The 25,599-nt window shown below is 46.5% G+C and overlaps 1 protein-coding gene across 1 annotated transcript in view; it reads right to left on the reverse strand.

Annotated features, from left to right (window-relative positions):
* Positions 1-795: 795 nt before the first annotated feature.
* snx2 (sorting nexin 2) overlaps positions 796-25,599 on the reverse strand; it is a 139,606-nt gene continuing 114,802 nt past the window's right edge. Inside the window, exons 12-14 of the mRNA XM_084323160.1 lie at positions 10,855-10,935; positions 6,601-6,672; positions 796-3,785 (exon numbers count right to left, since the gene is read on the reverse strand). Coding sequence (XP_084179286.1) covers positions 3,735-3,785; positions 6,601-6,672; positions 10,855-10,935 — 204 coding nt within the window. The 3' untranslated portion in view covers positions 796-3,734. The remainder of the gene's footprint in view (positions 3,786-6,600; positions 6,673-10,854; positions 10,936-25,599) is intronic.

Raw genomic sequence — 25,599 nt, forward strand, 5'->3', positions numbered from 1 at the left:
ATTGATCAATCAATGCTGTGGATGTGACATAGCTGTCAACATTGGGATTTGAAAATAAGGGAGATTTCCCAGTGAAATGTCCACGCCCCGTCCCTTGTTTTCACATACCCCTTACATAATAGGCAAGGGTACACATAGTGAATCCTAAATCTCCACAAGGCAACCACTTATCAGTCCAACAAAGACTGGGTGAACTACTAGTTGCTACATTAAATTAATCAGATACCTTTTTTTTGCTGGTGGTACTGCATAATCCCCACCGTCCTCTCTTAAGTCCATTTTAGAATATAATAATTTTCACACTGCAATCCTTCTTCTTCCTGTCTTCTTCTTCTTCTATGGGGTTAATGGCGGGTCGCAACCTTCTTCCTGTCAAGTTAAAGCTAACGTTCTAATCTACACTGCTACCACCTGTCTTCACGGAGGGGAATTGCAGCCTTTTTTGTAAGAAGGGATAAATACGGGAAAATATTGAAACGGGAGGACGGCGGGAAAGAAGGGTCAAATAAGGGAGAATCCCGGGAAAAACGGGAGGGTTGACAGGTATGGCCTGTGACATCACACATGGCAATAACTCTGAATTGCTTGTTACTCTGAAGACTTTGACTTTGACCAAACGGCATTTCTCCCCAGAGACGAGGCAAAACACATCTTCCATAATAGAATAGAGAAATGAAATAAATTAAAACACTAAATATTAAATCATCTTTATTATTATATTTTATATATATATTTATATATTTAAACATTATTTAAATGTATCTTAAATAATAAAAAAAAAAACATTACAAAATCTGAGATACATTCCTTTATTGTAATGAAAGTACTCAAATATCTGCAGCACTGCAGGAATGTAAAATCAAAACGATTCAAACAGTTAAAAAAAAGAAAATGCATTAGACAAAGCCTTATATCATCATCGTTATAATTGTCATCATCTTCATCATCGTAATCATCATGAAAAACAAAACGCATCAAATCAAGTCAACTGAAATCTCTTGAACCATTGCACATTAGGTGGTGAAGAAAATAAAAAATATATAGAACATGTAATGAATGAAAATAGCAAAAGTAGCAATAATTTTGGTTAAACGTCAACCAGACTGAGCAGCAGTGCGGAGTACGGCCTGTTGATCTCCATAACTTCAAAAAGGACCATCGTGTCTGAATAGGAGTTTTATAGACTGTGTTGTTTACTTTTTTTTATTATTATTATTTATTTTATTATTCGAATGTTACAGTGATAAATCATCAATTATATAGAAGAAACCTACCAAAAGATTATCTCCTGGCCGCGCTAACAAACCGGTTGCTCCTTAGAAAACATGTTTCTCCCTTCATGCACTTCCTTGTTTACGTCACGGAAACTCTAAAAGGAAGGTTCGCGTGGTAACGCGTGGATCAGCCGTCTCCTCGTTTATGACCTGTCATTTAAACAGGTTATTATTACCTCGGATGTCAAAATCATCGCCAGCAATTCGTTGCATTGTTAACTAGCTAACGTTTGATATATTGGTTAGATATAACTGTCTCAGACAGGTGGTACATTTTTGAATTTTAATACAAGCTTCAATCAAGAGCATAGAGCGTTGGTATTCTGACGTGATGACCCTTCCTTCTTTTATAGTTTCCTTTGGTTTACGTTCAGAAACTCACTTTCCATAGTCTAATGTGTGCAACGATTTCTTTGATCTTTGTTAGTGCGACCAGGAGATAGATTTAAGCTAGGTTCATCACCATAACAGTCTTGAACTTGACCAATATCATTATCGTCAATACCCAGCTCTATATGATATGCAGGTGGAGAAACAGCCCATAATAATAATAATAATAATAATAATAATAATAATAATAATAATAATAATAATAATAATAATAATAATAATAATAATAATAATAATAATAATAATAATAATAATAATAATAATAATAATAATAATAATAATAATAATAAAAAAAATAATAATAATAATAATCACAGTCTGAGGGCTCTTCACTGGACGGACAGATGGACAGACGGACACTCTGTCACCATGACAACCACTCACTTTGAAAAGCAAAAAAAAACAATATTCCTTTTAATTAAAGAAGGAATAACAACAACAAATTTAAAAAGCAGAGAAGCAAAAATGACTGAATGTAGTCTCTTGTGCATCACAGGAGCATGCTGTAATAAGCCTGGGGTCATTTTGACAAAGAAAACTACATTCATACATTTCGAGTGCCAAGCTGAAGATGTACAGTAGTAGTACAGTAATGCTTTTTTTTTAGTGCTTTTGCCATCTGGGAACCCAGCCAGAATCATTATGTCATCTTTTCTTCACCAGACACCCTGTCAAAATACAACACTGTTCGCCAACACTTACGGAAAACACAGCGCTTTGCCAAGAGCTGTGAGTGAATATACGACGACATGGGGAGCCAGCTGCCGCACTGTACCTACGGGTTTTAACCCTTTCACTACCACACTACAGAAGGTTAACCCTTTCACTACCACACTACAGAAGGTTAACCCTTTCACTGCCACACTACAGACGGTTAACCCTTTCACTGCCACACGACAAAGGGTTAACCCGTTCACTGTGACAATACACAATGTTAACCCTTTCACTACCACACTACAGAAAGTTAACCATTTCACTACCACACTACAGACGGTTAACCGTCTGTAGTGTGGTAGTGAAAGGGTTAACCTTCTGTAGTGTGGTAGTGAAAGGGTTCATGAGAAACGCATGATGTTGTTTCTTCCAGTTAGTTGAAATGCCAGTGCAGAGGCCGTACCCCCCCCCCCCCCCCACATTGTGACACGTGCCTGGCAGAGTAAAAAATAACATACAACTAAAATCTGAACCCAGATCAGAGTCTGGAGACAATTTCATGTCTCCCAACGCACATGTTGGTGATTTCTGTGTTTAAATGTTTCATATATTTTCTTTTATGTATTTATGTATTTTTGTTTGTTTGTTTGTTTGAACTGAAGGTGTTCGGGGTCTTTTTTTGGGGGTTGACCAGGTTTCCACAAAAACCCATAAAAAAAACTCAACAGCTCATATATTATACGATTACAATTACAACTTATTATGATCACTGTGCGAGTCTTAATCTATGTGTGGAGCCTCTGGGCCTTTTCAAAGTCCCTTATCGTTCCTCTTCTCTGTTTAACCTGCTGAAGGCCGCCCTGGTGGATATTAAAGACCACACCTGGGGCGGGCGGGGGGGGGGGGGGGGGGGGGGGGGGTCAGTAAGAGACCAGAGCCCTCAGCCTAACGCATGAACCCTTTCACTACCACACTACCAAAGGGTTAACCCAATACAGAAGGTTAAGGATCTCTCGTATCTGAATTCAACTTCTATATTATTATCTGGAGATCTGCCTTTGTGTGTAACTAACGAGTGACATTCCACCACAACCGTGTCTCGGAGATACAGGGAGTTCCATCTGACGGGGGGGCGGGCGTCGCCTGTTGATGACATCACAGGAAGTGGACAGGGGGGGGGGGGGGGGCATAGATATATATCTATGGGGGGGGGGGGGACCAGCAGGGCTGTGAGCTGCTGGATGTGTTCGGGTCAAATGAACAGTGGTTTTTCATCATCGCACAAAAAAAAGAAAGAGTCATTGCTGATTGGTTGCTCCTCCGTGCAACGTTCCTCTGAATGGAGGAGGGGAGGGTGATCTGGGAGGAGAGGAGCATTGTGGGTACTGTAGTCTGACTGGAGGCAATGAGGGCTGCCTATGAGATAGCTTTAGCCTCGGGTAAAAAGGCTTCCCAGTACTTTATCAGCTGAGAGAGAGAGAGAGAGAGAGAGAGAGAGAGGGAGGGAGAGAAATATGATACTATTAATAATAATAATAATAATAATAAACTTTCTTTTTACAACACCATTTATACAAGAATTGCAGCCCAAAGTGCTTCACAGCAGTGATGTAAACACTACATAGACATAGGAATAAAATGAGCATAAAGTTGTCAGAATTATAAACAGGCATAAAATGAGGAGAGAATTGACATTAACTCATTCACGACCAGCCTTGTACTCAATGGGCCAGCGCTGCAAAAGATAGGGATTTTCACTGTGCGTCACAGTGTTTGCAGGGCTATATCTATATTCTATATTATAGCTATGGAGACAATACTATGGCTCATTTGACAGTAACTATCCCTTGTACAAATTCTCCGCCCGGACGGAATTAGATGTGACACACAGTGTGAAATAAGGTTTCAAAGGGTGGGCGATAGTGCCACCTAGCAGGATGCGGCCGGTATTACACTCTAGGGATCTCAGAATGATTTCCTATGGTAACACCGAGGTCTGTGACATTGCATAGAATAAAAAAATCAAATAAAAGAAAAAACGATGAAAACCCGACTATACTCAGGTATGGCGCTCAAGCACTGGCGAGATAACCCGGCTATCATCGGGTCTCAAGCTGAACGGTGACATCTCCTTAGCAAATTATCTCAATACCTTCTATGCGAGGTTTGAGGCTGGGAATAACAACACCAGCCTACAAACCACTGCATTGGCGGGGGGACACTGCTGATGGAGACTCAGTGTTCAGGGTAACAGAACATGAGGTGAGGAGGACCTTTAAGAAAGTGAATATCAGGAAGGCAGCAGGACCGGACGGTATCCCCGGCGCGTCCTAAAAGTCTGTGCCGACCAACTGGCCCCGGTATTCACTGACATATTTAACCTGTCCTTGGAACAGGCTGTCATCCCCACCTGTCTGAAGAAGTCCACTATTATCCCTGTACCCAAAAAATCCAAGCCTGCTTGCCTCAACGACTACCGCCCTGTAGCTCTCACCTCCATAGCCATGAAGTGCTTTGAGAAGCTAGTAAAGGGCTACATCTGCTCCTCCCTCCCCATCAACCTGGACCCCCTGCAATTTGCATACCGCCCCAACAGGTCCACGGAGGACGCCATAGCCCATGTGCTGCACACAGCAGCATCACACCTGAACAAGAGGCAGGGGAACTATGTGAGAATGCTGTTCATCGACTACAGCTAAGCATTCAATACCATAGTCCCCTCCAAACTCATAGCCAAGCTCAGGGACCTGGGCTTGAACTATGACCTCTGCCAGTGGGTCTTGGACTTCCTGACGGGCAGACCACAGGTGGTGAGAGCAGGCAACTGCACCTCCTCATCCATCACTCTCAACATAGGGGCCCCCCAGGGCTGTGTTCTGAGTCCCCTCCTCTACTCCCTGTACACACATGACTGTGTGGCACAGCGGAACAACAACACAATCATCAAATTTGCTGACGACACAGTAGTGGTGGGCTTGATCTCTGCAAACGACAAGAGGGCCTACCTGGAGGAGGTCAAGGTTCTAGCGGGATGGTGTCAAGAGAACAGCCTCTCCCTGAACGTCAGCAAAACAAAAGAGATGATTGTGGACTTTAGGAGGTCGGGGGTCAGGGACTACAGCCCCCTCAGCATCAACGGGGCACCAGTTGAGAGAGTGAACAGTTTTAAGTACCTCGGAGTCCACATATCCGAGGACTTGACATGGACCACACACATTGACAGTGTTGTGAAGAAGGCACGGCAACGCCTCTACTTCCTCAGGCGCCTAAGGAAGTTCCAAGTCAGTCAGAAGATCCTTAAGAACTTTTACTCATGTACAATAGAGAGCATCCTGACTGGCAATATCACCTCCTGGTTTGGGAATAGCACCGCACAAGACCGTAGCAGACTACAGAGAGTGGCCCGTTCAGCCGAACGCACAATTGGAGGGGGGCTTCCCACTCTCCAGGACATTTACAACAAGCGGTGCATGGGTAAAGCTAAGATAATTATCAAAGACTCCAGCCACCCAAACAACTGCCTCTTTGAACTGCTGCGGTCAGGCAAGCGATACCGGAGTCTCATGGCTGGTACAGAGAGACTCAGAAGAAGCTTCTATCCCCAGGCCATCAGGATGCTCAACGAACAATAACACTATGTAACAACCATCAAATGCACTCACAGCACACACATCCACACGCACACACTCACTTTAAACAAACAACTCACTGCAGCACCCACTTTACCCACTTTAGAACACCTAAACACACTTTATATTTATTGGTAAAGAATTTGCACCAACCCATACCTCATTACACCTTACTGTAAATTGTACCTAAATTGTACATCATCCCATTTCTGCTTTGCACTGTATAGTATATTGTATATTATTATATTGTATAGTATATTGTATGGTAACTCAGTTACTTCTACTCTGCATTGAACATTTTATATATGTACTGTACATACTGAACACTTGTGTCTACGTACTTGACTTCTATTTTATACATGCTATACTTATTTTATACTTATCTATTTTTGTCTAGCACAGTCTCTTGAGCGTAACATAAAGAAGCATTTTGTATAAAGGTTTTCTGTACTTCTGTATGACAACTAATAAAGAAACTTGAACTTGAACTTGTCTGGCGCTGAATGAGTTAAAAACCTCCCGAAAAAGGATTTAATAGATTTCCGTCATTAAAATATATCATGCATTTCTTTAAAACTGTTAATAGATTCATATAATTTGGCTAATTATCCCCAACAGACAAGAGACCAGCTGTAGAGCGGTGAGACCTGCACCTGCTGTTGTGTCTGCACCAGCGACTCCAGGTATTTGACGATGACCGTCTTGAAGTCCCTCACTCTCTCCTTCTGCAGGGACCAGCAGGGAGAACACAGGTGTTACTGGATGTTGCAAATCCAATGCAAAATTACAATTATATATTCATTCATTTACACAGTTTTTTTTATAATTAAGAAAAAATAAAAATAAAGATATATTTATTAGGGTTGGGTACCGAACTTGGTACTTTGAACCTGTTAAGCCCGGAGGCCTGAATACTTTAGACAACAAATGTTTGTTTCCGCGTCTCTGATTGGCCAGGTAATTTCTGGTCATGTGACATGTACGCCCAATCGTGGGACCGCAAGTTTATACACTGGTTAAGCTTAGGCGCTCTTTCGAAGTTGGTTAAGGTTAGAGTTTGTCTTAGAGCATGGCGATAGAATGCCTGCCCTTCTTTCGACGGTTAAGCTTAGGCACTCTTTCGAAGTTGGTTAAGGTTAGAGTTTGTCTTAGAGCATGGCGATAGAACGCCAGGTAGTTTGCAGGCTGTTAGACCCGGAAATCGGCGCAGAACTTGCTGTCCCACGATTGGCGCACATGTCACATGACCTGACCAATCAGAGCGCAAAACTCGAACGCGGAAACAAACATTTGTTGTCGAAAGCATTCACGCAGCCCGGAGCCCTATTTTCCAAAAATCCGCCTAAAAATACATACCTAAGTAAATGGAAGATTGCTCCACTTCTACAAGGTCCATTTGCATGTTCTTGGTATCTGATTCTAGGGACATCTATGGATCTCAGGGAATGTATTCCCAGTGTCAGAAATATGAATATACATTTTCTTTCATCTTTGACGGTGAAAAATGCTAAATGCAAAAAATTGAGCTCATTCAGCACCTTCTTGAGATCACGTGTAAAAATCGAAGTAAATGAATAAAGGGAAGATGATTAAACGGGACATTTTGTAGAGACAGTACTGAATTCTGCCATCCGGACACATTCTATTTTAATTATGATTATAGAATATAGAATACCAGGCCTATAAATGACCTTATTATGGCCAAGTCACACATATATGGATCGGGCCAAATCTCCCTTTTCTAATGGCAGAGTTCAATCTGGATTTAGTATCACCAGGCGTGATTCACAAACCGTGAATGAAATCTAAGTAGATTATTTGCTAGACATATTTGCCGTTCTTTGCTAGACATTCACAGAAAGGTATAAGGTACTGTGTTCTGTTTCATGGCAATAACGTTCAGGTTTGTGGGAGATGATCCCGAAAAATAAGAGAAATTAAAAAGTCAATCTAGAAGTCATGTGAGGTTTGGTTGGTTCCCCGCCACACGCTCTCCTGAGGTATGGTGCTGATTGGTGCATTCCCCGCCGCACGCTTTTTGAACGATTGCCACTTTCATCACGCAGCTGTCATAGTTTGTGATTAGCGCCCCAGAGGGCTTTATATACCGGGACCTTCCTTCTATCGTTGTCGGGTCGTTCTGGAATACAACTGCATTTGCCTGTTTTTTCCCCGTTGCTGTTCCTGGTCTACTTTCTCTCCAGGACCTTTCTGTGGAGAACCGCTGTTGAGAACCTTGTTCCCCGTTTGGAGCTGCGCCTCGTTTTGCCCGCTTTACGCGTTGCGCTTGGGTGAGTGGAACCAAACCCCTCTGGATTATTCTGATTGTGTGTATTGAAGAAACACTGAAGACTGTCACTATCGTTTGGTTCTGGATTATTCTGATTGTGTGTATTGAAGAAACACTGAAGACTGTCACTATCGTTTGGTTCTGGATTATTCTGATTGTGTGTATTGAAGAAACACTGAAGACTGTCACTATCGTTTGGTTCTGGATTATTCTGATTGTGTGTATTGAAGAAACACTGAAGACTGTCACTATCAATTGGTTCTGGATTATTCTAAGTTGTGTGTTGTGGGGAACACTGAAGACCGTCACTGTCAATTGGTTCTGGACCCAGCTAGGGAGGAGGCAACCACACTGCCTCTGTGTTTCGTTGGACTGTTTCTGATATCTCTCTCTCTCTCTCCGTTTTCCACCTTGAGCGAAAGCTGGGAGTATCTGCAGAGCCGCTACAACGTCACATGCCAATTCCCCACCACTATCTGCTGGGAGTATCTGCAGAGCCGCTACAGCGTCACATGCCAATTCCCCACCACTATCACCAGGAGGATTCTGCAGAGCGGCAGATGACTCTGCCGAAGGCAGTCTCCCTATTTGTTTGATTATTGTACTTATCCTTCTTTTGACTCTGTAAATAAATACGCCCTAGCATTTGGCTAACTCTGAACTTCCTGTCTGTGCCGTTGCGTTTGAGGTCGGTTACAAACCATAACAAGTCAGATGATTGACAGGGGCTGGCGTGAGCTGGGAAGTGTAGTTTTTTTTTATTCGAAAGCCCATCGAAAGCCCTGGGTCTCTTCTCTCAAAATACTACACTCAAAGTTAGGTTGAGATGTTTAAAAAAATATATATATATTTAAACGTACGGCACAGTTTTATTTGTCATCGTGATCGATACTGTGGTGGAAAATATAGCTGAAGCGAATAACTTACTCAGTCCAAAGAGACCTGGTTAATACGATTTATTGACTTAATCAAAGTATCAATACAAAAATAGTAAGAGTTAGGCTGGATGACTCTCAACGAGGTGGCTAGCTAGGACACCAGGGAAGAGAGAGCCCTCACCGGATCTTGGAACATCTTTGTTACAAAGGATCAGATTAAACCGAATATATATATTTATTGATTGATATATATTGCATAATATTTGTATATCGTTTGATATCCCTTGTATATTCCTTGTACATATACACGGAATATCCCTTTAGCCTAGTACAGACCATAATATTTCATTCTCCTATTGGACAGCGGTCCACAGGCGCCAAGGCCATGCCTCCAAAATCAGGTTCAAAGCCACCATCAAGACATGTCTGTACATGCCCGGCTTTGCCCAAGAATACGAGACAGAAATGAGGTTGGCACTAGATTGTTCACCGTGCATATAAATATGGCGCAGGTGAATACAGAAGCACTTAGTGTTGTTACCCAATAAGTTGAAGCCTCACCCACGATACGACGTGCGGTGAAGTATGGCCTGTTTGGCCCCAAATAGAGCATTGAGACCGCGTGCGAATTAATAACTGAAGTGTCAGAGTTTGGCGCTATACCGTCGAGTGCGAATTATTTCTATTAAGTCAGTAATAGTCTATTTGTGTATAGTGTATCGTGCGGCTAAAGTTCTACAGTGACTAGCATCACCAACGTTTTCCTCGTATCAGCTAGAGTGCTTATCCAGGCTGGGCTGCTTTCATGGCGCTTTCACCCGAGGAGCCCTAGACGAGGACCGTGTGGACATGTACACTGGATTATCTACCCGACGACTGCATAGCCCTTTACGGCTGGATTATATTTGCTTTTGGTCCTGTAATTAATGGAGCGGAGAATCGCCGACGCCCACACGTGTGTGGGATTTACCCTGTGAGGAGACCAGTCGAGTCTGCACCTCAGAGAGCCTGAGGCAGGCTAGCTTTCTTCCCTGTGGAGCTACAGGCTACGGAGAACAGCTGTATTCGTCTGTGGATCAAGATCTTATTGCACCGTCTCCCGTACTCGGAGTCTCCTTATCATCGTTGACCCAGACTCTATTACCGACAGATCCTCTACCCTTGCTGGCTTACAACCGGGGGGACCCTTCCAGTATCTCCCGCTATATATTACTAGTGTACCATAGATATAATTCCCTAAGATTCAGGTTGTATAATTACCTCCTGCGTAACCAGAGAATGGACATTCATTATTGATTTGCCTACGCACATTCCTTTGCCTTATAAGCGCATTCAAAGTGAAATAGAGAAGTATATTATGTACCTTTTGCTGCAATAAATACTTAATTACAACTTTGTGTGGAACCGATTCATTGTGGGAAGTGTTCATCATTATATATATCATGTACTGTATGGCCAGTAATTAAAGTGCATAAGACGGTAGTGGTTTAATGATACCATACTTATCAATACAGTCAGGGAATTGTACCCCTCAGTTACAATCTTTATAAAAGAAACCGGAAGGGGTGGGGGCCACACGAATACACAAACATAGGGGTGTGACATCTTTGGGGACATTATGGAAAGGTGGGGAAGGGGGGTAGGAAGGAATGGGGGGTCGGGATGGGGGTAGGAAGGAAAGATGGGTGAGAGAGATCAAAGAGAGAGAGGGGGGGGTCTTATCTCCCAACAATACAGACCTCAAAGCGGCTAACTTCCTTGCGGATGGTTTTGGAGATCTGCTCGAAGTCTCTCTCTCCCTGCTGCACCTTGACCTCCAGCTGAGACACAGTGAAGAACACACTCCAGCTGAGACACAGTGAAGAACACACCTCTGTTTACAACATGAGCATGAGCGAACAGGAGGCGGGATTTTCAAAACGGGGCAACCTTTAAGAGGCAACACGGATGGGCAACATTGCCCGCGGCAGTAAACGGTGTCAAGTGACGTATTTGGACCTTGGCAACAAAACAGAGTACGATGGCAAAACAGCGCGGGTTGTATAGTTGATGGCAAAATTGCCCCCATCGGTGCTGCCTAGACGTGTTTCCCCGTGGGTCATGGCTGACCTTTGACCTTGAGCCACGTCGCGTTTGTTCGGTCTTCGAGAAAGGCAACGCCGCAAAGAAGAGACAAAAAAACATACATCTAATTTAGTCTGGCCTTGGGTGGACAACACGCTGGTTCAGGATCCCAAAGACTGGATCTCTGGATCCCAAAGACTGGATCTCAGCATCCCAATGACTGGATCTCAGGATTCACTGCATCAAACTAATGTCATCCATCCTGGAGATTTGTTTTTATTTTATTTGACATTAAAACGGTTGGCAGAGAGTCATCCCCTAGACCTAGACTGTTATCAGGTTATCAAAAACATCTACAACTAGGCCTGAACTAACATCCTTCTGACATCATTCTGACTCAGTATTACTCATATTTTATACCCAGTTTAATCACCTGTACATTGTATATTACTATTGTACTTTACTGTTACATTTGCACTCTGGTTGGATGCCAAAACGTCTTTTCGTTGTACTGTACTTGTGCTGCATGATGACAATACATTTTAATCTAATGTAATCTAATCTAATGTAATGTAATTAGGGCTGACCCCTATTAGTCGAATAGTCGACTAATCGATAGAAAGGAGCCGTAGTCGACTGCCAACCTCTTAGTCGAATGCAAAAAAAATATATATTATACATTTTTTTATTTATTTTGTATCATTCTTTCCAAAAGAAAAGAGGCCTAGAAGCGTGGCTAACGCTAATGGCACGCATACCAGAGGCTAACTGCCTAAGAAAACAGGCACAGAGGCACTGAAAGAGGATTTCACCCATCTGATGAACACACTAGACTAGACAAATATCAAGATGTATCCATCAGTGGACCAAGTGCATGCTTTTGCAGAGAATAAGAACCCTTCCGTCGACTCCTTCAGACATTAAGCACCCCCACAGCCCAAATGGAATGATAAACATTTAAAAAAAAAGTATACTTTAAATATTTTTTTTTTCAAAGTCGACTATCCAAATCCTTAGTCGGGGACAGCCCTAAATGTAATGTAATGTAATGTAATCTAATGTAATCTGATTCCTGAAGCCAGACCTGAAACATTCGCACAGCGCGGCCGTTTACCATCATTAGCGTCGACAACCCCCCCCCCTCGTTGCTGAAAGCCAGTCTACACACACACAGCCAGTGGTGGAAGAAGAAGTTTCTTTACTTAAGTAAAAGTAGAAATACCCAGATAAAATAGTACTCTGGTAAAAGTAAAAGCACATCCATTCCAAATTGTATTTAAGTAAAAGTGGAGACGTATTTGCTATTGAATGTACTTAAGTATCTCAAGTAAAAGTATGCATTCTACATGCCGTTTGTGTATTCTAGTGCTCAGGAGCATTCAATCCTTGAACCATTGACCTCTATAAGTTATGTTAAAGTGGTATGTGGTCCAGTTATGCTGCTCTGATTAAATGGTATGTTAAAGTGGTACATGGTCCAGTTATGCTGCTCTGATTAAAGGTTATGTTAAAGTGGTATGTGGTCCAGTTATGCTGCTCTGATTAAAGGTTATGTTAAAGTGGTACATGGTCCAGTTATGCTGCTCTGATTAAAGGTTATGTTAAAGTGGTATGTGGTCCAGTTATATATCGTATTAGCTTACGCTCTGCGCTCAAGTGGAACACATCCCATAGCCAGTCTAATACTGAATACATTTCTTCACATGTACACACCCATCCGCCTGGCCACACCCCCATCCGCTCCTCTACATAAGCGGGGGTGTGGCCATACTAACAGCTCCTTCCCTATTTTCACCACCGACAAGTGTCTGTATACACCACTTGAGTTTAGTGCCGAAATAGTTGTTGGAAAGGAGCTACGTGGACATTGTATCTTATTTTTTCTCTCTCTCGCCAATTTTCGAGAAAAGCTAAGTCATAATGTCTGCACCTTCGGGGGGTTCGAACGCTCACAACGTCACCCTTCACCAGCGTTTCTCCATAGCCGCGTCCGCCGTGGGGCTGCTCTGACTCCACGGTCGTGGCAGTCAGATACGCCCGAGTGGCGCCCGGTGGTAAGTCTGCCTCTCCGAGGGGCCGTTGAACCACCATCTCCCGTCAGATGGCCTAGTTCCGGCCCAGGTTCCCCCGCCAGTGGACGGTCGGCCGATAGGCCGACAGCTCTTCGCCTCTGCTCGCTCCCGTCGTAGGGCGGCGAGCTGCAGGGGCGAACGGCCTGGCTTTGGGGAGGTGCTAGAGCCGAACGAGGGTGCTCTTGCCCTGTCTCCGTTTCCGATGGAAACTGAGGATCACATGGAGGGGGCGAGAGCGCTCTTGTTTGATGCCCAAATGGATTCGTATCATTCTCCCCCTCGGGGTGTGGCAGGGAGTGTTGCGTCTCCTTGGGGTCCCTTGTTCTCCGGTGTTGGGTTAGAACCTCCGACCCTGAGACAAGATGCCCAGCTATCTGCCGCGTCGGATGGTGGCGCCCGACATCGCAGCCTCCCGTATGTGAGGGACGTGGGCGACGTGGAGGGAGATGCGCAAGGGGAGTTGCGTGCCTTGTTCCCCGAGCTATTGGTGGCCGCCAAAGCCGCTAATGGCGTGGCGTTGCCGCAGCCTCTGCCTGCACCTGTTCCTGATGACATGATAGGTCATCTCTGGCAACGTCGTCCTGTGAGAGAGACGGGCGTTGTCTGCCCATTCTTCCCGTCAATGGAGGCCTACGTGAAACAGGGACAGGTAATCTCCCGCATCACTGGCCTTACCCGCGCCTATGTGCCAGTCACGCGGGTGCAGGGTTTGGTCCAGGGACTAAAGGACGGGGTGCCTCGGCTTGATAGCCCGATGACATCCATTCTTTGTCCCGAAGTGGTGTGGGAGCCGTTGCAGAAGCCGGTTCCCCAAGGGAAATCGGCTAGGCAGATAGCTAACTAGAGTGACCAGGCGTACATCGCCGCGACTCAGAGCCTAGCTGCGACGTCCAACATCGCGCAGCTAGCGTGCTACATGTCGGGGATGATGGCGGGCAGGTCGGTATTGGACGACCATCAACAGTACCTTCACGCCCAGGCGGCTGGAGCCATCCTGCACCTTACCCAGCTGCAGGCGATAGCCACTGGGAAGGGGCGCGCCCTGGCCACTCTGTCCCAGCGCCACCTTTGGCTGGAGCAGGCGCGGGTGCCGGAATAGAAGAGGATTCCCCTGCTCACGGCCCCCCTCTCCGATGCTGGGCTCTTCGGGTCGGCCATGCAGCAGATGACGGCTGCCTGCAGAGAGATGAAGGAGGAGCGTGCTGTGCTCCAACCCCATTTTCCCCCGATGCCACTGGTGATGGGTGACGGAAACAACACCGGCAGAGGCCCGCGACCGTTGCCACCGCCACCACCGCCGCTGGGCCTTCGTCCAAGAAGGCCAGGAGTGGAGGGAGTGCCTCGTCCACCGCAGCCAGCCGCACCACGCCCGGAGGTGACGGTAGGGATCGACGTGTCCCTCCGGGCCGGCTCCCTGTGGGGGCAAGCACCATGCTGCACGCGGCAGGCGCCGCTAGTGACTCTCCCTGTTTACCCCTGTTCCCTTCCCCGCTCCAACATATGATTTTTGTTACTAAATAAAAGGTCCCTCCTGGTGAGGGACTGTTTTTTGTTACAAACTGTGTTTTTATTCACTGTTATATATTGGGGATACGGTGTATAAACCCTCACCTAGCTGTGGGGTTGTGTGTTGTTTAAGTGAGTAGGACAGTTTTCTTATAAATCGTTCTGGTCGCTATGTATATGTGTGCTTGGCAAGGCCTGTGGCTAGCACTCGGTCGAAAGACTTGTCTTCCCTCATCATGAAGAAGTCTGTGTTCTTCTTATAGTGGTAAATTTTACCGTTTGTCTGAGGGGGTTGTGTGTATTCTGTTACATTGGAAACATGGCATTGAGTCCACAACTTGGTTAGTGTTAGCCTACAGAAGTGCTCGTATATGTAGCTTGTACCGAGGTCTTGACCCTCTCTTAAACGTACAGTATGTGTTTTTTCTTAAAACATAAAACACGGGTGACGTGTTCGCACATGAGCCTACAGCCTTGTATATAAAACTTGTTCGCAAACGAGTTATCGTCTGTGGCTGGCGTGCATTGGTTTAGCTTATCCTTGTGGATATTCGCTTTTCATATAGCATGCTGGCTACGCGGGTATCATCGCTGCTGGTTGTTTTTCATCGTATCCGGGGTGTGGGGTCATGAGGGGGTGAATTGATAAACCCCTCCTCCCCTCTTTTCTGATTGGTCAGGGGGTTGGGCCTTCTGTCCTTCAGGCTTCCTGTCGCACTGTTTGGTCAGCGCGTCACAGGGTAGGGAGAGGGGGGGGGGGGTGAGTTCCCTGGTCCCACGCCTTTTTTGGCCAGGTGGGTCACGGAATTCCCCCCGCCATAGAGTACGTCACTGGGCCGTTTCTATTGGTTGTGAGACTTCCGTGAGTTATTTTCAGGCTCCATGTTGTGGACCTCTGTTGTTGTCAAGATGGGTTTTGCGGTGCGTGTGAACTTGAACAAAAGTTTTCTGCTCTGCGCTCTGTTGCATATGTCTTGAGCTTTTGGTCACGTAGCTCAATGTTACATATATCTGCTGTTCTGGTACCCTGAAGGACTTGTGCTTTTTCGAGGGGAAAATGCCGGGTTGGCCCGGGCGTTGCAGGGGTTGATGTTATGGAGGTGTTCGTGGTTATATCACTGCGTGTTATCCTTCACTATTGCTTGGTCCATATTGTGTTGTACCTTGCGCTGTGCTAAAGGAGTCCTTCTCCATTCTTTTTTTCGCCCCTCTCTTCTCCTGCTTGGCAGGGCAGGGAGGGGGCTGTCGAGGTGGGTTTTGTGCCCCTCTGGCATCCCTGTATACGTCCCGGTCCGCCGGGCCCAGGTCCGGACTCGTTCTCGTCTACCTGTTGGCCTGGGTTAACCCCTTCTTGAGAACTGATACACTCGTACTGCTGTATAGCCGGTGTATACCCGCAGTTGTGTTTTGGAGTTTTTTCTTGGGGGGGTTATAGGAACAACCGCCTCCTGTTAGGTGGTGGTTGGTTTCCAGGTGTGTTGGTAGCGGAGTCGACTCTCGGGTTAGGCCGGGCTTGACCCCGTCTGCCTGCGAGTGTGCCCCCGCACCTTTCATGACGTCTGCCAATCATGTCAGCCTTCGCTGCCTCGGCCCCTCTAGAGGGTGTTTTTTTTTGTGGAGGCTGCAACATGGTGAACAGCATACCGAACGCCCCTTCTGCCGGGGTGCTGTTTTCAGCAGACCCCTTAGGCGCCTGTCTAGTCCGCAGTGCTCCAGACACAGGTCGAGTCCTTCTGGCCTGTTGCCTGGATTGAGGGATCAACCTCTTTGGGGGTTGTCTCGCCGGCGCGCTGCCTGGTCCCCCTGTGGGGGTCTAGCCTCTTGAGGGCTTCAGGGCGGCGTGCTGTAGGGGGGAATGGCCTGCTCTTGGATGGGCTCTGTCCGATACGCTGGCGATGTGGGGGGTGGTGTCACTAGTGTACACACAGTATTAGACTGGCTATGGGATGTGTTCCACTTGAGCGCTCGCTATACTCATATAACAATGGTTATAGGATAACCGTATGTTATGCTGCTCTGATTAAAGGTTATGTTAAAGTGGTATTTGGTCCAGTTATGCTGCTCTGATTAAAGGTTATGTTAAAGTGGTATTTGGTCCAGTTATGCTGTTCTGATTAAAGGTTATGTTAAAGTGGTATGTGGTCCAGTTATATTATCATACAGTCATCGCGTCTCGCTCTTGCCATTATGAGATAACTCTTATCTCCTAGCACCTACTGTGCTCATGAACAAACAATTTGCACCCATGCACGTGACCAGGCCACGCCCCAGCGTCCTTCTATAAGACGCCAGACATGGTCACACTCTACCTTCCTCTTTTTTTGTTTCCAACATGGACGCTGCAGTGCACTCCATGAACTAGTTGTTATGAAATGCAGAGAGAAATTACACAATGTTGGGTTTTCGCCGGAGATTCACCAGCCCCTGGAATCTTCTCGGCACATCCTAACAGCGCATCGGGCCTGTCCTGGGGTTTCCTCGTCTCGTGACAGCGGATCGAGGGACGTCGCGCGGCGGCTAGCTGTCGGGCTAGGTCGCTCACAGGTAGGGCCTGCGCTGCCAGGCATTAATGCTAGCATTTGTGATACTGCTCGTTGTCCCGTGAGACAGCCGAGTCGTGTATTGGTGCGAGGGGCAGGATATTTGGGAAAACATGGTCGTCATGACTCTGTTTTGGGTGTTTTCCCGGCTATCCTAATGCGCGCGGCTAATGCTAATGCTACAATGCTGGGTCTCCGTTCTTGTTCCCCGCCGAGGGCTGTCTTTACTAAAAGGTCTTCCCTCCTCTTAACCATTCATGCTGACGGTCAATCGGTGTCTAATGTTGGGAGTTTTGTTTAACATTTTCATGGGTGGATGAGCTGAGGCCTAGGGCTGGTGTGCTTTTTGTAAATCTATGAATTGTGTGCGGGACTGGTGTTTTTATCTGGTCTGCATCCCCCTAACATTTGTGTGTATGGGCTAGCCCATTCTGCAGTGTGTTAGTGAAGTTTTTATTCATTTATTCATTTACCCCTTCATGGGTGCACACTACAGTGGAGGTTGCTGCATGCCTACTAGTGAGGCAGTGCTTCACTAGTAGTAGTCTTTTGTCTGCAGCCACCACTGGTGCTCCGTGCTTGTGAAGCAGGTGACATCAGTCCTTTGCGGCTGACATGGTGGAACGGTGTCCCGCCCGGCCGACGCCATGAGGCGAGTCGGCCCGGCAGGTGGCTGGTAGGCTGTTAAAGCCTATACCGCCGCGGTATAGAATTAGCAGCGACTAGCAACATTGTTCGAATTGGGCGCAGCCTCGCCAGCGGCTGTGGCGAGGCCCTCAACCAGCGGCCGTGTTTCCCCCGCCTGAGGTACCCTGGACGCGTGAACACTTAAGGCAACTAACATGTGCTTCCGCATTGCTCAGATTGGCCCACTGACCCCACGTGACGCTACGCTCGTTTTCGCCCGCACGCCGGTAACGCAAGCGAGCCTTGTAATGTTAAGCGACCTACTCGCGGAAATGGGAATGTACATATTTATCAAAACAACTACCAACGCGATTCACTCTACCAGACAACTACCAGATTCACTCTACCAGATTCACTCATAAACGTTATATAACATAACGTTATATGCTGTTATTTTGCGTTTTATTCATAACGTTATATGCTGTTATTTTCGCGCTTTATTCATAACGTTATTTCGCAACACAGCCCAGCTGTCAGAAACTGTACATTGAGGGGGTTTGATTCAAAGCCCTATCGAAACTGTCTTGCACTAGTATAAAGCATCAATGTGCAGAAACTGTACATTGAGGGGGTTTGAATCACTGTACATTGAGGGGGTTTGCATCACTGTTTACACTCACGCCTTACTGTACCATGTTCTACATATAGATCTCATGCACCGGTTTGAATCAAAGCCCTATCGAAAAGTACTCAAGCTCTACTGGCTTTAACTATAAATGTTTACACTCCCCACTTACTGTAGAACATGGTACATGAGTATATAGTATATAGGGATGTTGCACTTGAGCACCAAATTGTACCAGTGTACAGTGCCCCCCCCCCACCTACCCACCGTGTCACTCTCACTCTTATCTAATTTAACAGTAAATTAAAACATCTTTTCAAAATCTTTCTTCACATCTATATTTGTAAATTCCACATAACCTTAGATCTTGTTCTTTAAACATTACGTAGGCCCCTTACCTGCTCGCGAATTGAACTCCACCCCATACGTTAAGCTAAAACCAAAGATTTTCGTCCATCACCCCGTTTCAAACAGTGTAAAAACGACATTTCTCTCCGTTTTTAAAGCAATCAACTTATATACGCCAACTCCCCCACACCTTAGCTAGTATCCCTCCGTTTTTAACAACAATCCGACGGTCGCAACATATTTAAAACACATAATTCATCGCTAGTCATTACACGCCAAGACGCTCGTATTTTCAAACCTCTTTGTCTAGTTTAGCAACACGACACGACAATTCAACATTACTTTTACAGTTATACTGTTTATTAAAACACACACACGTATTTAACAACGACCTCAAGTACTTCCTATTCATCAATAAATGAGGCAGAATACTCATCAATAAATGAGGCAGAATACACAGTGACTGTATCCGCGTTTTTTTGTTTATTGCACTTGTTCCTGCTGCGTTTCCTGTCCCATGGAAGGTTCAGAATGTTGACCGTCTCCCACCTGTTAGACGCTGTCAGGTGGGGGCCTGGTTCTCCTCCATAGACCTGTAGGATGCGTCTTCACATCCCGATCTTTCATCCTAGGGCTTACCTACGCTTCCTTTGCAGGGCTTAGCGTACGAGTACCAGAGGCTGCCGTTCGGCTACTCTCTGGCTCCCCGCATCTTCACCAAGTGCGTGGAGACCGCGCTGGGGCCTCTGCGTCGTCGGGGGTTACGAATTGTATTCTGCCCTGGACGACGTTCTGGTCCTTGGCCGGTCAGGGTAGATCGCCAGGTCTCATACCAGGCAGGTGGTGTCTCACCAGCCTAGGTTTTGCTGTAGACTGGAAGTAGAATTCTCCTCTTCCCAGTCAACGGGTGGAGTACTTGGGCTTTTTCTAAGCTCAAGGTCTATATGGGCATCCCTCTTGGAGTGGCGGCGAGTGGTTGGGTTCTCGGCGCGCTCGGGAGGTTCCGTCCTAGGACGGTTACGGCGCTGTCTGTGATGCGCCTGCTGCTGGGGTCCCTCTTGGCCTCCTCTTCATGGGGAGGATGCAGAGGTGTTTTTTTCCAGTATGGAAATGGACCCGGTGTGAGACATATGGAAGCGGCTGAAGGTTCCCATGTCAGTACTGGGGGACCTCGTCTTCTGGGGAAGGTCTGGTGCCCTCACCTGCGGGGTCCCCTTGGGGAGCAGGCTGTCACACGTCATGGTGTTCACCGACGCCTCCCTCATGGGATGGGGGGGGGCGTGTCGGACCAACGCAGTAGGGGGCAGCTGCCATGCTGCCCGGTCTGCGCTACATTCAATGTGTTGGGATTGAAGGCAGTCCTTCTGGTCCTCAAACGGCTCGACCACCTTGTGGTGGGCAAGCGTGTTTTGGTCAGGACAGACAACACGATGTCAGCGTCGTATATTGTCGGACAGGGAGGAGTGCGCTCCCCCTGTCTGCACCGGGCGGCTGTCGGGCTCTGGCTATGGGCGTTCTCCATCTGCTCTGCCTGAGGGCTCTCCACATCCCCGGCAGGGTGAATGTGGGTGCAGGTGTGATGTCGCGGGGCGGTCCTCACCCTGATGAGTGGGGACTACGTCCAGACATAGTTGGGCAGGTCTGGGACCGATTCCGTGGCCGTCTGGGATTCTGTACGCTTTCCCCCCCTTACACCTGATAGCTCAGCTGTTGGGGCGGGTACGTCGGGAGCGCTGGACTTGGTCCTGGTCGTGCCGGGGCTCAGTTGTGTGGTCCCCGGCCCTGATTCAGCTCTGTGTGGCCCCGCCGTGGCCTGTTCCGTGGTCACCGCGGGCCCTCTCTCAGGCACGCGGAACTCTGTTCTGCCTTCCTGTCCTGGGGCAGCCTCTAGGCTTGGCTGCTGACAGTGTGAATCTGGTGGGGATGCGTCTTGACTATTCTGTGGTTAACGCTATCCGGTATGCGCGCGCTCCGTCCTCTACCACGGCTTACGCTGGGGAGTAGCGTATGGTCGAGTGTGGGGGCGGAACGTTGTTCAGCCACCCTCTCGTGGGACGTTCCTGCTTGGTTCTCTGCGTCTCAAGCCTGTGGAACGTTCTCTGTCTCCGAGTGGGACCTCCAACTGGTCCTGGGCCGGTTGTCGGAGGCCCCGTTTGAGCCTCTTGAGCGGGGGCCATTGGATCGACTGTCTTGAAGACTGCATTCTTTTTGGCCATCACCTCCGCTAAACACATGGGTGAGCTGTGTGCTCTCTCGGTGCGGCCTGAGTGCCTGTCTATTCGGGCCAATAGCGGTGCGATTCTGAGGCCTAATCCAGTCTTCGTGCCAAAGAATATCCGGAGCTCTTTTCGCTCCAGGGATATTGTGATTCAGGCGTTTCATCCGCCTCCTCACACTAGTGGGTTAGAGGCGAGCCTTCATCTGTCGTGTCCTGTCCGTGCTTTGGGGGTTTACCTCAGTCGGACGCAGGATCTCAGGGCTGCCGATCAACTGTTGTTGTTACGGTGGCCCTCGCGCAGGTAAGGCACCCTCCTAGACTGACAGTAGGGCAGCATGTGGTAGTCTACACCCTCCTAGACTGACAGTAGGGCAGCATGTGGTAGTCTACACCCTCCCCAGACTGACAGTAGGGCAGCATGTGGTAGTCTACACCCTCCTAGACTGACAGTAGGGCAGCATGTGGTATTGTGGTAGTCTACACCCTCCCCAGACCAACAGTAGGGCAGCATGTGGTAGTCTACACCCTCCCCAGACTGACAGTAGGGCAGCATGTGGTAGTCTACACCCTCCTAGACTGACAGTAGGGCCGCATGTGATAGTCTACACCCTCCCCAGACCGACAGTAGGGCAGCATGTGGTAGTCTACACCCTCCCCAGACCGACAGTAGGGCAGCATGTGGTAGTCTACACCCTCCTAGACCGACAGTAGGGCAGCATGTGGTAGTCTACACCCTCCCCAGACCGACAGTAGGGCACCTTGTGGTAGTCTACACCCTCCTCAGACCGACAGTAGGGCAGCATGTGGTAGTCTACACCCTCCCCAGACCGACAGTAGGGCAGCATGTGGTAGTCTACACCCTCCCCAGACCGACAGTAGGGCAGCATGTGGTAGTCTACACCCTCCCCCCAGACTGACAGTAGGGCAGCATGTGGTAGTCTACACCAGGCGTCGGTAATAGGCGGCCCGCGGGCCGAAATGGGCCCGCCAGCAATCATTTCTGGCCCGTCAGTTTATTTTGAGAATATGATATTTATTTTACGCGCAGGAAATATTCACTTGTGATGCCAGAGTGTCTTTGTGAAGCTGTATCTATCTATTCATCATATCTATGTCTGTCACTATAGCCAATTGAAATGCTAGAAATGGTCACGTGGACTGGGAGAAACAATGGAATAGTCCCACCGGGCCACGTGTATATTTTCCTTAACGCACTTTCACTTCCGCGTTTGGGATGCGATCATGCGAGCGACTAACGTTAGCAAAAATGTGTTAAAAAAAACAAAACAAACGTCTTTGGATAGCTTCTTTGCAACGGGGAAATACCAACTGAGGAGCCAGAAGAGGAGCCTACGACCTCCAACACACATAAAGCTTCTTTTAATAAACAGGAGTCATACTTAAAATACGGGTTTATCGCAACAGGTGACTCTCGCGTGTTGACATGGCAACACGAGGCAATGAAGCAACTGTGTTCAAGTTGGCAGAAGATAAAGTAGTTGCATTCAATGCGAGTGGACATTTGACATGTTTCAAACATTAGCAGGGATTTTGGAGGACCGAAACAGAAACAATAATAAGCCCAGGGCAGGGCTGCATTATGGTGAGTTGTGTTTTAATAATAATAATACATTCGATTTATAATACACCCGCCGCGGTGCTGCAAATCAAATGCCCACCCTACTGATCTGTTCATGTGTTATAATAATAATAATAATACATTCGATTTATAATGCGAGCACCTGCATTAAAATCAAATGACTGATCTGTTCATGTGTTATGCACCCGAGAGGCACTTTATAATAGAAAAAAGACAGTGCAAACATGTATATGTCGCTTACAGTTTATTATGCCACCTATGCAGCTCGTTTATTTTGACAGAGTTAAAAAAATTTCACTATCATTATATTAAATTAGCCATTGTTTTTGGTCCTGGCCCGCCATTCAAAAAATTGGCCCGTGAGCAAACCTAATTGCCGACCCCTGGTCTACACCCTCCCCAGACCGACAGTAGGGCAGCATGTGGTAGTCTACACCCTCCCCAGACCGACAGTAGGGCAGCATGTGGTAGTCTACACCCTCCCCAGACCGACAGTAGGGCAGCATGTGGTAGTCTACACCCTCCCCAGACCGACAGTAGGGCAGCGTACCGACCAGGAAGGGAATTGGTTCAACTACTAAAATGGGGGTATGGGAGGAAAGATAGAAAGACACACAAAAAGAAATACTCGTCTGAACCAGAAGAAGACTCTTTTCCTGCAGACGCTGTCAGGAGGACGAGAGCCAAAACCGCACTCCTGACAACTCCTCCGGAACTCCTCGTCTGCTCAAAATAAACGTGCGTTGCAACTCTACTGCACCCCTGTCCTCCCCCCTCCTCCTCCCTGACAGGCCTGCTCGTCTCTGATGAAAGCCCCCGCCACAGTATTTCTGACAGTTTGTCTCTTTTAATATCAGATACCCTCCCGCCCGCTCCACACCCCTCCCTACCCAGAATCCCCCTCTCTCTATGCACTCACTCTCTCCCTCTCTCTCCTCTTGTGGAGACAGAGACACCATTTCAGCCCTCTCTCTCTCCTCTCTCTCTCTCTCTCTCTCTCTCCCTCTCTCTCTCTCTCTATCTATCTCTCTCTCTGCTCTTCTCTCTCTCCCTCTTCTCTCTCTCTTCTTTCTCTATTCTCTTCTCTCCCTCTTCTCTTCTCTCTCTCTCTCTCTCTCTCTCTCTCTCTCTCTCTCTCTCTCTCTCTCTCAATTCAATTCAATTCAATTCAATTCAATTCAAGTGGCTTTATTGGCATGACGCAGCTTGTACATGTTGCCAAAGCAAATGGTTGATAACATAAGCATGGATTACAAAACACATATTAATGTCATAGTATATACAAAAATGTTCATCATAAAATAGAACATAAAATATTACGGCATAAACATGTCAGGTGACTGTCACTCACTGTCCCTCAGTCTATGGCAGGCAGCAACATAGGCTGCTGCTAGCTCACAGCTTGTTGAGTCCTCCCCTAGTAAGATTGGTAGTTTTCCTGTATCTGGTAGTGCAAGAAAACCTTTTGTTATTAGTTCAAATTTTTTTAAATGCGTTTCTCTAATATCTTTATATTTTTCACATTTGGTGAGGAAGTGCAACTCAGTTTCAGGCTCACTGAGGATGCAATGACAGCACAGCCTTTGCTCTGCAGGGAGCCAGGTTTTCCTGTGCCTTCCCTTTTCAACAGCGAGGCTGTGCTCACTCAGTCTGTATTTTGTCAAGTCTCTCTCTCTCTCTCAGTCTCTCTCTCTCTCTCTCTCTCTCTCTCTCCCTCTCTCTCTCTCTCTCTCTCTCTCTCTCTCTGGTGAATTTGTGCGGAGAGCAGACGGAGGTTCGGACGAAGTTCTATTCTGTTTCATTTTGTCATCCTGGATCCTCTGCAGGAGAAGGAGGGGGTATATATATATATATATATATATTAGTGCTGTCAATTGATTAAAATATTTAACTCGATTAATCACATGATTGTCCATAGTTAACTCGAGATTAATCGCAAATTAATCGAATTTCTTTTTTTTTCTTTTTTTCTTTTTTTACCTTAAATGGATCTTTTTCAAGTTCCAAGTTGTAATACTCTTATCAACATGCGAGTCAACAAATGCTTGCTTTATGCAGCCATTTAACACAAAAGGATGACCCTCATGCATTGCAAATTTGCATCAAATTCAAAACAGAGTGATGCACAAAATAACTTAAAAGAAAATAATCATTTAAAACAATGAATAAAGTGTGCATGAAATAATAGGGGAAAGAAAACGTTAGGAACTTGTTACATTCACACACACAAGGGCTGATTAATCACACACCCCCCTCTCTCTCACACACACACTCTCCTAGCTCTCTTTCTCTCTTGCCCCTTCCTCATCTCTCTCACCCCCCTCTCTCTCTATATCTCACACACACACACACACACACACACACACACACACACACACACACACACACACACACACACACACACACACACACACACACACACACACACACACACACACACACACACACACACACACACACACACACTTCATAAACAAACATAGTATCAATGAGAGCATCAATAATACACCTGAGTGAAGTCTAGTAAAAAAAAAAAAAAAAAATCTTTATTTTATTTTTTTTAGTTAATCTTGAGTTAAAAAAAATAGTTGCATTAATAGAATGCGTTAATATCACGTTAACTTTGACAGCCTTAATATATATATATATATATATATATATATATATATTAAACTAGATAAGACTCGTGCACATCTGGTTGGACCCCGACTGGAGGTGCAGGTCAGCGCAAGAGAGATAAATAAACTAAAAGGAGAAAACCTTCAAGGGAAAGAAGGGACCGCACACTCCACAGGACTCGTTTTTGCTTATTTATTGTTTGCACAACGCGTTTCGCTGTCGCTTCCTCAGGTGCTATATATATTGATTAAAATATTGCACAAAC

This window comes from Notolepis coatsorum (genome assembly GCF_963971535.1).
Source record: "Notolepis coatsorum genome assembly, chromosome: 10".
NCBI lineage: Eukaryota > Metazoa > Chordata > Actinopteri > Aulopiformes > Paralepididae > Notolepis > Notolepis coatsorum.